The sequence below is a fragment of the Scyliorhinus torazame genome, chromosome 4 (assembly GCF_047496885.1).
Source record: "Scyliorhinus torazame isolate Kashiwa2021f chromosome 4, sScyTor2.1, whole genome shotgun sequence".
NCBI classification, from domain to species: Eukaryota; Metazoa; Chordata; class Chondrichthyes; order Carcharhiniformes; family Scyliorhinidae; genus Scyliorhinus; species Scyliorhinus torazame.
This window is the reverse complement of record NC_092710.1, coordinates 26,604,218-26,618,050: the sequence shown is the minus strand read 5'-3', so window position 1 is coordinate 26,618,050 and position 13,833 is coordinate 26,604,218. Positions and strand designations below refer to the sequence as shown.

Here is a 13,833-nt window from a genome sequence, read left to right as displayed (position 1 = left end):
ACACATTCTGCTATTTCACTTCCAGACAGTGCTGATCATTATTCTGTTATTAACACATTCTGCTATTTCACTCCCAGACAGTGCTGATCATTATTCTGTTATTAACACATTCTGCTATTTCACTCCCAGACAGTGCTGATCATTATTCTGTTATTAACACATTCTGCTATTTCACCCCCAGACAGTGCTGATCATTATTCTGTTATTAACACATTCTGCTATTTCACTTCCAGACAGTGCTGATCATTATTCTGTTATTAACCTATTCTGCTATTTCACCCCCAGACAATGCTGATCATTATTCTGTTATTAACACATTCGGCTATTTCACCCCCAGACAGTGCTGATCTTTATTCTGCTATTAACACATTCTACTATTTCACTCCCAGACAAGTCTGATCATTATTCTGTTATTAACACATTCTGCTATTTCTCTTCCAGACAGTGCTGATCACTATTCTGTTATTAACACATTCTGCTATTTCACTTCCAGACAGTGCTGATCTTTATTCTGTTATTAACACATTCTTCTATTTCACTTCCAGACAGTGCTGATCATTATTCTGTTATTAAGACATTCTGCTATTTCACTTCCAGACAATTCTGTTATTAACACATTCTGCTATTTCACTCCCAGACAATGCTGATCATTATTCTGTTATTAACCCATTCTGCTATTTCTCTTCCAGACAATGCTGATCATTATTCTGTTATTAACACATTCTGCTATTTCACCCCCAGACAGTGCTGATCATTATTCTGTTATTAACACATTCTGCTATTTCACTTCCAGACAGTGCTGATCATTATTCTGTTATTAACCTACTCTGCTATTTCACCCCCAGACAATGCTGATCATTATTCTGTTATTAACACATTCGGCTATTTCACCCCCAGACAGTGCTGATCTTTATTCTGCTATTAACACATTCTGCTATTTCACTCCCAGACAAGTCTGATCATTATTCTGTTATTAACACATTCTGCTATTTCTCTTCCAGACAGTGCTGATCACTATTCTGTTATTAACACATTCTGCTATTTCACTTCCAGACAGTGCTGATCTTTATTCTGTTATTAACACATTCTGCTATTTCACTTCCAGACAGTGCTGATCATTATTCTGTTATTAAGACATTCTGCTATTTCACTTCCAGACAGTGCTGATCATCATTCTGTTAACACATTCTGCTATTTCACTTCCAGACAATGCAAATCATTATTCTGTTATTAACACATTCTGCTATTTCACTCCCAAACAATGCTGATCATTATGCTGTTATTAACACATTCTGCTATTTCTCTTCCAGACTGTGCTGATCATTATCCTGTTATTAACACATTCTGCTATTTCACCCCCAGACAGTGCTGATCTTTATTCTGTTATTAACACATTCTGCTATTTCACTTCCAGACAGTGCTGATCATTATTCTGTTAATAACACATTCTGCTATTTCGCCCCCAGACAGTGCTGATCACTATTCTGTTATTAACACATTCTGCTATTTCACTTCCAGACAATGCTGATCATTATTCTGTTATTACACATTCTGCTATTTTACTTCCAGACAGTGCTGATCATTATTCTGTTATTAACACATTCTGCTATTTCACTTCCAGACAGTGCTGATCATCATTCTGTTAACACATTCTGCTATTTCACTTCCAGACAATGCAAATCATTATTCTGTTATTAACACATTCTGCTATTTCACTCCCAGACAATGCTGATCATAATGCTGTTATTAACACATTCTGCTCTTTCACTTCCAGACAATGCTGATCATTATTCTGTTATTAACACATTCTGCTATTTCACTTCCAGACAGTGCTGATCATTATTCTGTTATTAATACATTCTGCTATTTCACTCCCAGACAGTGTTGATCATTGTTCTGTTATTAACACATTCTGCTATTTCACTTCCAGACAGTACTGATCATTATTCTGTTATTAACACATTCTGCTATTTCGCTCCCAGACAGTGCTGATCATTATTCTGTTATTAACACATTCTGCTATTTCACTCCCAAACAGTGCTGATCTTTATTCTGTTATTAACACATTCTGCTATTTCACTCCCAGACAGTGCTGATCTTTATTCTTTTATTAACACATTCTGCTATTTTACTTCCAGACAATGCTGATCATTATTCTGTTATTAACACATTCTGCTATTTCACCCCCAGACAGTGCTGATCATTATTCTGTTATTAACACATTCTGCTATGTCACTCCCAGACAATGCTGATCATTATTCTGTTATTAACCCATTCTGCTATTTCTCTTCCAGACAATGCTGATCATTATTCTGTTATTAACACATTCTGCTATTTCACCCCCAGACAGTGCTGATCATTATTCTGTTATTTACACATTCTGCTATTTCACTTCCAGACAGTGCTGATCTTTATTCTGTTATTAACACATTCTGCTACTTCACCGCCAGACAATGCTGATCATTATTCTGTTATTAACATATTCGGCTATTTCACCCCCAGACAGTGCTGATCTTTATTCTGTTATTAACACATTCTGCTATTTCACTCCCAAACAATGCTGATCATTATTCTGTTATTAACACATTCTGCTATTTCACTTGCAGACAATGTTGATCATTATTCTGTTATTAACACGTTCTGCTATTTCACTTCCAGACAATGCTGATCATTATTCTGTTATTAACACATTCTGCTATTTCACTTCCAGACAGTGTTGATCATTATTCTGTTATTAACACATTCTTCTATTTCACTCCCAGACATTGCTGATCATTATTCTCTTATTAACACATTCTGCTATTTCACTCCCAGACAATGCTGATCATTATTCTGTTATTAACACATTCTGCTATTTCACTCCCAGACAGTGCTGATCATTTTTCTGTTATTAACACATTCTGCTATTTCACCCCCACACAATGCTGATCTTTATTCTGTTATTAACACATTCTGCTATTTCACTCCAAGACAGTGCTGATCTGTATTCTGTTCTTAACACATTCTGCTATTTCACTCCCAGACAGTGCTGATCTTTATTCTGTTATTAACACATTCTGCTATTTCACTTCCAGACAGTGCTGATCTTTATTCTGTTATTAACACATTCTGCTATTTCACTCCCAGACAGTGCTGATCATTATTCTGTTATTAACACGTTCTGCTATTTCACTCCCTGACAGTGCTGATTTGTATTCTGTTATTAACACATTCTGCTATTTCACTCCCAGACAGTGCTGATCATTATTCTGTTATTATCAAATTCTGCTATTTCACTTCCAGACAGTGCTGATCTTAATTCTGTTATTAACACATTCTGCTATTTCACTTCCAGACAATGCTGATCATTATTCTGTTATTAACACATTCTGCTATTTCACTTTCGGACAATGCTGATCATTATTCTGTTATTAACACATTCTGCTATTTCGCTCCCAGGCAGTGCTGATCATTATTCTGTTATTAACACATTCTGCTATTTCACTTTCGGACAATGCTGATCATTATTCTGTTATTAACAGATTCTGCTATTTCACTTCCAGACAATGCTGATCATTATTCTATTATTAACACATTCTGCTATTTCACTCCTAGACAGTGCTGATCATTATTCTGTTATTAACACATTCTGCTATTTCACTCCCTGACAGTGCTGATCATTATTCTGTTATTAACACATTCTGCTATTTCACTTCCAGACAGTGCTGATCTTTATTCTGTTATTAACACATTCTGCTATTTCACTTCCAGACAATGCTGATCATTATTCTGTTATTAACACATTCTGCTATTTCACTTCCAGACAGTGCTGATCTTTATTCTGTTATTAACACATTCTGCTATTTCACTTCCAGACAATGCTGATCATTATTCTATTATTAACACATTCTGCTATTTCACTTCCAGACAGTGCTGATCTTTATTCTGTTATTAACACATTCTGCTATTTCACTTCCAAACAATGCAAATCATTATTCTGTTATTAACACATTCTGCTATTTCACCCCCACACAATGCTGATCTTTATTCTGTTATTAACACATTCTGCTATTTCAGCCCCAGACAGTGCTGATCTTTATCCTGTTATTAACACATTCTGCTATTTCACTTCCAGACAATGCTGATCATTATTCTGTTATTAACACATTCTGCTATTTCACTTCCAGACAATGCTGATCATTATTCTGTTCTTAACACATTCTGCTATTTCACTTCCAGACAGTGCTGATCTTTATTCTGTTATTAACACATTCTGCTATTTCACTTCCAGACAGTGCTGATCATTATTCTGTTATTAACACATTCTGCTATTTCACTCCCAGACAGTGCTGATCATTATTCTGTTATTAACACATTCTGCTATTTCACCCCCACACAATGCTGATCTTTATTCTGTTATTAACACATTCTGCTATTTCACTCCAAGACAGTGCTGATCTGTATTCTGTTCTTAACACATTCTGCTATTTCACTCCCAGACAATGCTGATCATTATTCGGTTATTAACACATTCTGCTATTTCTCTTCCAGACAATGTTGATCATTATTCTGTTATTAACACATTCTGCTATTTCACTTCCAGACAATGCTGATCATTATTCTGTTATTAACACATTCTGCTATTTCACTTCCAGACAGTGTTGATCATTATTCTGTTATTAACACTTCTGCTATTTCACTCCCAGACAGTGCTGATCATTATTCTGTTATTAACACATTCTGCTATTTCACTCCCAGACAATGCTGATCATTATTCTGTTATTAACACATTCTGCTATTTCACTTCCAGACAATGCTGATCATTATTCTGTTATTAACACATTCTGCTATTTCACTTCCAGACAGTGCTGATCATTATTCTGTTATTAACACATTCTGCTATTTCACTCCCAGACAGTGTTGATCATTATTCTTTTATTAACACATTCTGCTATTTCACTTCCTGACAGTGCTGATCATTATTCTGTTATTAACACATTCTGCTATTTCACTCCCAGACAGTGCTGATCATTATTCTGTTATTAACACATTCTGCTATTTCACTCCCAGACAGTGCTGATCTTTATTCTGTTATTAACACATTCTGCTATTTCACTCCCAGACAGTGCTGATCTTTAATCTGTTATTAACACATTCTGCTATTCACTCCCAGACAGTGCTGTTCATTATTCTGTTATTAACACATTCTGCTATTTCACTTCCAGACAGTGCTGATCTTTATTCTGTTATTAACACATTCTGCTATTTCACTCCCCGACAGTGCTGATCTTTATTCTGTTGTTAACACATTCTGCTATTTCTCTTCCAGGCAGTGCTGATCATTATTCTGTTAATAACACATTCTGCTATTTCTTTTCCAGACAGTGCTGATCATTATTCTGTTATTAACACATTCTGCTATTTCACTTCCAGACAATGCTGATCATTATTCTGTTATTAACACATTCTGCTATTTCACTCCCAGACAGTGCTGATCATTATTCTGTTATTAACACATTCTGCTATTTCACTTCCAGAGAGAGCTGATCTTTATTCTGTTATTAACACATTCTGCTATTTCACTCCCCGACAGTGCTGATCTTTATTCTGTTGTTAACACATTCTGCTATTTCTCTTCCAGGCAGTGCTGATCATTATTCTGTTATTAACACATTCTGCTATTTCACTTCCAGACAATGCTGATCATTATTCTGTTCTTAACACATTCTGCTATTTCACTTCCAGACAGTGCTGATCTTTATTCTGTTATTAACACATTCTGCTATTTCACTTCCAGACAGTGCTGATCATTATTCTGTTATTAACACATTCTGCTATTTCACTCCCAGACAGTGCTGATCATTATTCTGTTATTAACACATTCTGCTATTTCACCCCCACACAATGCTGATCTTTATTCTGTTATTAACACATTCTGCGATTTCACTCCAAGACAGTGCTGATCTGTATTCTGTTCTTAACACATTCTGCTATTTCACTCCCAGACAATGCTAATCATTATTCTGTTATTAACACATTCTGCTATTTCTCTTCCAGACAATGTTGATCATTATTCTGTTATTAACACATTCTGCTATTTCACTTCCAGACAATGCTGATCATTATTCTGTTATTAACACATTCTGCTATTTCACTTCCAGACAGTGTTGATCATTATTCTGTTATTAACACTTCTGCTATTTCACTCCCAGACAGTGCTGATCATTATTCTGTTATTAACACATTCTGCTATTTCACTCCCAGACAATGCTGATCATTATTCTGTTATTAACACATTCTGCTATTTCACTTCCAGACAGTGCTGATCATTATTCTGTTATTAACACATTCTGCTATTTCACTGCCAGACAGTGTTGATCATTATTCTGTTATTAACACATTCTGCTATTTCACTTCCTGACATTGCTGATCATTATTCTGTTATTAACACATTCTGCTATTTCACTCCCAGACAGTGCTGATCATTATTCTGTTATTAACACATTCTGCTATTTCACTGCCAGACAGTGCTGATCTTTATTCTGTTATTAACACATTCTGCTATTTCACTCCCAGACAGTGCTGATCTTTATTCTGTTATTAACACATTCTGCTATTCACTCCCAGACAGTGCTGATCATTATTCTGTTATTAACACATTCTGCTATTTCACTTCCAGACAGTGCTGATCTTTATTCTGTTATTAACAGATTCTGCTATTTCACTCCCCGACAGTGCTGATCTTTATTCTGTTGTTAACACATTCTGCTATTTCTCTTCCAGGCAGTGCTGATCATTATTCTGTTATTAACACATTCTGCTATTTCTTTTCCAGACAGTGCTGATCATTATTCTGTTATTAACACATTCTGCTATTACACTTCCAGACAATGCTGATCATTATTCTGTTATTAACACATTCTGCTATTTCACTCCCAGACAGTGCTGATGATTATTCTGTTATTAACACATTCTGCTATTTCACTCCCAGACAGTGCTGATCTTTATTCTGTTATTAACACATTCTGCTATTTCACTCCCAGACAATGCTGATCATTATTTTGTTATTAACACATTCTGATATTTCACTCCCAGACAGTGCTGATCATTATTCTGTTATTAACACGTTCTGCTATTTCACTCCCAGACGGTGCTGATCACTATTCTGTTATTAACACATTCTGCTACTTCACTTCCAGACAGTGCTGATCATTATTCTGTTATTAACACATTCTGCTATTTGACTTCCAGACAATGCTGATCATTATTCTGTTATTAACACATCTGCTATTTCACTTCCAGACAGTGTTGATCATTATTCTGTTATTAACACATTCTGCTATTTCACTCCCAGACAATGCTGATCATTATTCTGTTATTAACACATTCTGCTATTTCGCTCCCAGACAGTGCTGATCATTATTCTGTTATTAACACATTCTGCTATTTCACTCCCAGACAGTGCTGATCATTATTCTGTTATGAACACATTCTGCTATTTCACTTCCAGACAGTGCTGATCTTTATTCTGTTATTAACACATTCTGCTATTCACTCCCAGACAGTGCTGATCATTATTCTGTTATTAACACATTCTGCTATTTCACTTCCAGACAGTGCTGATCTTTATTCTGTTATTAACACATTCTGCTATTCACTCCCAGACAGTGCTGATCATTATTCTGTTCTTAACGCATTCTGCTATTCACTCCCAGACAGTGCTGATCATTATTCTGTTATTAACACATTCTGCTATTTCACTTCCAGGCAGTGCTGATCATTATTCTGTTATTAACACATTCTGCTATTTCACTCCCAGACAGTGCTGATCATTATTCTGTTATTAATACATTCTGCTATTTCACCCCCAGACAGTGCTGATCGTTATTCTGTGATTAACACATTCTGCTATTTCACTTCCAGACAATGCTGATCATTATTCTGTTATTAACACATTCTGCTACTTCACTTCCAGGCAGTGCTGATCATTATTCTGTTATTAACACATTCTGCTATTTCACTCCCAGACAGTGCTGATCATTATTCTGTTATTAACACATTCTGCTATTTCACTTCCAGACAGTGCTGATCATTATTCTGTTATTAACGCATTCTGCTATTTCACTTCCAGACAGTGCTGATCATTATTCTGTTATTAGCACATTCTGCTATTTCACTTCCAGACAAGCTGATCATTATTCTATTATCAAAACACTCCGTTATTTCACTTTCAGACTCTGCTAATCTTTAATCTGTTGTTGAGACATTCTGCTATTACTCTTTCGCAAAGGGCTGACCTTTATTCTGTTATTAGAAAGGCTGTCCATTATTCTCCTAACACCTGCTGTACTCTGTAATAATATAAAAACTTCCCACTCTGTATCGTGTTCCATGACAACTTTGGCATGGAATTGCTGCTGCCCTCCACCATGTCCCTGTCTCTGCCTTTCGCGGCAATTGCCCACTTGTAGAAGCAAGGTATTTTGAATACAACTAGTATAGGTAAAAGACAGCTGTTTAAGCATAAATATATAGCCCCAGTTTTAAATACCCATTTAAAAATGAGAATTTCAGCACCCATAACCTCAGGTCATCTCAAAACATATAGCTTCAATAGATACATGAAACAGCATAATTCCATCATAGATTAAAACAGCAAGACAATTTGACACACTGCTTGTGCTGCTGTCAAGGACAAGGGCTGAATTCCATGGCAACGAGGTGGCAGGAGTCCAGTACAGTTTGTGGAGCATTGAATCAAATATTTATTTGATTGCAGCTTTCTCGATATAAACGGGGCCCACCGATCCGCGGGCGGGCCTGTGCCGTGGGGGCACTCTTTCCCTTCCGCCTCCACCACGGTCTCCACCATGGCGGAGGCGGAAGAGACTCTCCCCACTGCGCATGCGCGGGGAAACTGACAGCGGCCGCTGACGCTCCCGCGCATGCGCCGCATTTCCGCGCCAGCTGGCGGGGCAACAAACGCCATTTCCGCCAGCTGGCGGGGCGGAAATCCCTCCGGCGTCGGCCTAGCCCCTCAATGTTGGGGCTAGGCCGCCAAAGATGCGGAGACTTCCGCACCTTTTTGCCGGCGCGATGCCCGTCTGATTTGCGCCGGCTTTGGCGCCAGTCGGCGGGCATCCCGCCGTTGGGGGAGAATTTCGCCCCATATGTTCAACTTTTTATTGTCTAATCATTTTATTTGTATACATGAAGTGATTATTAATTGTTTATTGCTGAATTATGTTATCATATATCAATTTTCAATCAGTATATCAATGGTAAGATCTGTAAAATGTTAACCGTAGTATTACAAAATCGAATGGCACTTGACTCTGTGCTAGCTGAAAAAGGTGGCACCTGCGCCCTGATTGGTGCAGAGTGTTGCACTTTCATTCCAATAACTCGAAAGAAGTTAAAGATTTGGCATTACATATCCAAAACAAAATCAAAAAACTTGATCCACCCCAAGTTATCTCTGGGACAAAATTTGCGAGTCGCTTGGACACACTGGAATGTCCACAATAAGAATAATCTCATTCTCCTGTGTAGCTGCATTCACCATTTACACAACATACCAATGTGCTAAGTGCATCAAAGAACTATTCGCTAAACGCAGGGGACCAACTCTCAGAATGATTCAAACTCACCCAACTGTACCCCCAATTGATGAATTTGAGCTGAAACACTATTATTGAAATGTTACTGATCAATCAACTACTTGACTATTATTAACATATTGTATATTTATTAATACTGAATCAGTAGTATCAAATTTGATTAATTTATTAATAATAATTATTATTTTGAAATGCCTGTTGCAATGCTAGGTGTCCATTCTATTGTTTAAAATTGCAATGACAAAGTTATTCTTTGCGCTTTTACGTATCCTATCGCATTAATGATGTCTTTTATCTTATACTGATATATCTCACATTTTTCGATTTATCAAAGGGCCGACTGTAGAAGCCAGGTATTTGTAATACAACTAGTATAGGTAAAAGACAGCTGTTTAAGCATAAATATTAAGCCCCAGTTTTAAATACCCATTTAAAAGTGAGAATTTCAGCACCTATAACCTCAGGTCATCTCAAAACATATAGCTTCAATAGATACATGAAACAGCATAATTCCATCATAGATTAAAACAGCGCAGTTGCAAGACAATTTGACACTGCTTGTGCTGCTGTCAAGGACAAGGGCTGAATTCCATGGCAACGAGGTGGCAGGAGTCCAGTGCAGTTTGTACAGCATTGAATCAAATATATATTTGATTGCAGCTTTCTCGATATGAAGTCTCCATTTTTGCATTAGCCAAGCTAGCTTAAAACCAGTTTATTGTTGGTAAAGATAAAGCAGACTATCTCATTCCTTAACCTAGACAAGTATGCAGATAACCAACATTTAAAGCTAATGTTGCACATTGAAGATGGACGGCTTGCGGTCAAATCAAATGTGTTTGAGTCTAACCCAAAGCAATTCGAATTATATTGGGGCGTGAGTAGGTGATTTAAGACAGATATGAAAGTGTATAACTGAAAAGTTTCCGCCCGCCATTTTAGTCTGTCTGTCTGTCAGTCTGTCTGTCTGTCAGTCTGTTTAGTCAGTCTGTCTTTGTAGTGATGTAGTGTTTTTGACTTTGAGTTTGAGTTTAGCTGAAGATTAGCTCTCTCTCTCTCCTCATGTTTCATTGCCAGACTTTGACCTTTAAAAAGTTACTTTCGAGCTGTCTGCCTAAGCAAAAAGATAATGTCTGAAATTCTCTGAAAGATTCGAATTGTCTACGAATTGCCTTTTAAATGACTTTCAAATTGTAATCAATAGAAGAAAAATAAAAGAATTCCTTTTGGCACCTGAGAAGTTTTAACTTAAATTTCTGCTGAGTCCCAGTATTCGCAAAGTGCTACTGGTAACCGAATAGCAGAGATGATATAAATTCCTTCAACTATACACAGTCGAATAATACAAGGAATCGAACAACTTGGCCTAGTCAAAAAATATTACAGATTCTTTCAACTTGGCGTAGTCGGCAGGAATAGATCCTTCCACTAAGATTCCTTCACCCCTCCTCCATTTTGAACAGTGTCACATTTTCATCTCTCTTTAACTCTGAGTATCGAATCAAAATGTTAACTCTGTTTGTCTCTCCACCGATGCAGCCAGACCTGCTTGGTTTATCCAGCACTTTCTCTTTTATAGACAGATTATCCGCGTATTCCTCGAGTAAGGAATATTTGGGAGACTGTTCTCAGCAGTCGATGGGATTTTTTGAGGAAAATTACGGGAAGAGCTGCATGGGGCTTCCTCCTGTTGTTGAGTAACAGGCTGGAGAAGGGGCTGAATGGGGCCTCCTCCTGTTCCTGTGTAACAGGCTGGAGAAGGGGCTGAATGGGGCCTCCTCCTGTTCCTGTGTAACAGGCTGGAGAAGGGGCTGAATGGGGCCTCCTCCTGTTCCTGTGTAACAGGCTGGAGAAGGGGCTGAATGGGACCTCCTCCTGTTCCTGTGTAACAGGCTGGAGAAGGGGCTGAATGGGGCCTCCTCCTGTTCCTGTGTAACAGGCTGGAGAAGAGGCTGAATGGGGCCTCCTCCTGTTCCTGTGTAACAGGCTGGAGAAGGGGCTGAATGGGACCTCCTCCTGTTCCTGCGTAACAGGCTAGGGAAGGGGCTGAATGGGGCCTCCTCCTGTATAACAGGCTAGGGAAGGGGCTGAATGGGGCCTCCTCCTGTTTCTGTGCAACAGGCTGGAGAAGGGGCTGAATGGAGCCTCCTCTGTTCCTGTGTAACAGGCTGGAGAAGGGGCAGAATGGGGCCTCCCCCTGTTCCTGTGTAACAGGCTGGAGAAGGGGCTGAATGGGGCCTCCTCCTGTTCCTGCATAACAGGCTAGGGAAGGGGCTGAATGGGGCCTCCTCCTGTTCCTGTGTAACAGGCTAGGGAAGGGGCTGAATGGGGCCTCCCCCTGTTCCTGTGTAACAGGCTGGAGAAGGGGCTGAATGGGGCCTCCCCCTGTTCCTGTGTAACAGGCTGGAGAAGGGGCTGAATGAGGCCTCCTCCTGTTCCTGTGTAACAGGCTGGAGAAGGGGCTGAATGGGGCCTCCTCCTGTTCCTGTGTAACAGGCTAGGGAAGGGGCTGAATGGGGCCTCCCCCTGTTCCTGTGTAACAGGCTGGAGAAGGGGCTGAATGGGGCCTCCCCCTGTTCCTGTGTAACAGGCTGGAGAAGGGGCTGAATGAGGCCTCCTCCTGTTCCTGTGTAACAGGCTGGAGAAGGGGCTGAATGGGGCCTACTCCTGTTCCTGTGTAACAGGCTGGAGAAGGGGCTGAATGGGGCCTCCCCCTGTTCCTGTGTAACAGGCTGGAGAAGGGGCTGAATGAGGCCTCCTCCTGTTCCTGTGTAACAGGCTGGAGAAGGGGCTGAATGGGGCCTACTCCTGTTCCTGTGTAACAGGCTGGAGAAGGGGCTGAATGGGGCCTACTCCTGTTCCTCTGTAACAGGCTGGAGAAGGGTCTGAATGGGGCCTCCTCCTGTTCCTGTGTAACAGGCTGGAGAAGGGGCTGAATGAGGCCTCCTCCTGTTCCTGTGTAACAGGCTGGAGAAGGGGCTGAATGGGGCCTCCTCCTGTTCCTGTGTAACAGGCTGGAGAAGGGGCTGAATGAGGCCTCCTCCTGTTCCTGTGTAACAGGCTGGAGAAGGGGCTGAATGAGGCCTCCTCCTGTTCCTGTGTAACTGGCTGGAGAAGGGGCTGAATGGGGCCTCCTCCTGTTCCTGTGTAACAGGCTGGAGAAGGGGCTGAATGGGGCCTCCTCCTGTTCCTGTGTAACAGGCTGGAGGAGGAGCTGAATGGGGCCTCCTCATGTTCCTGTGTAACAGGCTGGAGAAGGGGCTGAATGGGGCCTCCTCCTGTTCCTGTGTCTGATTTGAAATTAATTCAGTGTCTCCTGGGACAGGAAAGGTCCGAATCACTCACCACAGCTCTTGGATTTTACACTGCGGTTCCCGCAGGGAAAAACACAGGATTTTCACTCCCAAATCTCCAAGGTTGTTCCAACTGAGCCTGTGGACAAACAGATGCCAATGAAATTAAATCCAATCAGAAATACTTTGCTGAACAAACAGGTGCAGATAACAGTGGTGGCTGCACTGTCAGAGGGTCAGTACTGAGGGAGTGCTGCACTGTCAGAGGGTCAGTACTGAGGGAGTGCTGCACTGTCAGAGGGTCAGTACTGAGGGGGTGCTGTACTGTCAGAGGGTCAGTTCTGAGGGGGTGCTGCACTGTCAGAGGGTCAGTACTGAGGGAGTGCTGCACTGTCAGAGAGTCAGTACTGAGGGAGTGCAGCACTGTCAGAGGGTCAGTACTGAGGGAGTGCAGCACTGTCAGAGGGTCAGTACTGAGGGAGTGCTGCACTGTCAGAGGGTCAGTACTGAGGGAGTGCTGCACTGTCAGAGGGTCAGTACTGAGGGGGTGCTGCACTGTCAGAGTGTCAGTACTGAGGGAGCGCTGCACTGTCAGAGGGTCAGTGCTGAGGGAGTGCTGCACTGTCAGAGTGTCAGTACTGAGGGAGTGCTGCACTGTCAGAGGGTCAGTACTGAGGGGGTGCTGCACTGTCAGAGTGTCAGTACTGAGGGAGCGCTGCACTGTCAGAGGGTCAGTGCTGAGGGAGTGCTGCACTGTCAGAGGGTCAGTACTGAGGGAGTGCCGCACTGTCAGAGTGTCAGTACTGAGGGAGTGCTGCACTGTCAGAGGGTCAGTACTGAGGGAGTGCTGCACTGTCAGAGGGTCAGTACTGAAGGAGAGCTGCACTGTCAGAGGGTCAGTACTGAGGGAGTGCTGCACTGTCAGAGGGTCAGTACTGAGG

General features: G+C 40.7%; 1 protein-coding gene across 2 annotated transcripts in view; it reads right to left on the bottom strand.

Moving 5' to 3' along the window:
• LOC140410157 (ribonuclease inhibitor-like) overlaps positions 1-13,833 on the bottom strand; it is a 145,584-nt gene that overhangs the window by 44,277 nt on the left and 87,474 nt on the right. For both annotated transcript variants that reach the window (XM_072498117.1, XM_072498119.1), the window contains exon 6: positions 12,945-13,031. In XM_072498117.1, coding sequence (XP_072354218.1) covers positions 12,945-13,031 — 87 coding nt within the window. The remainder of the gene's footprint in view (positions 1-12,944; positions 13,032-13,833) is intronic.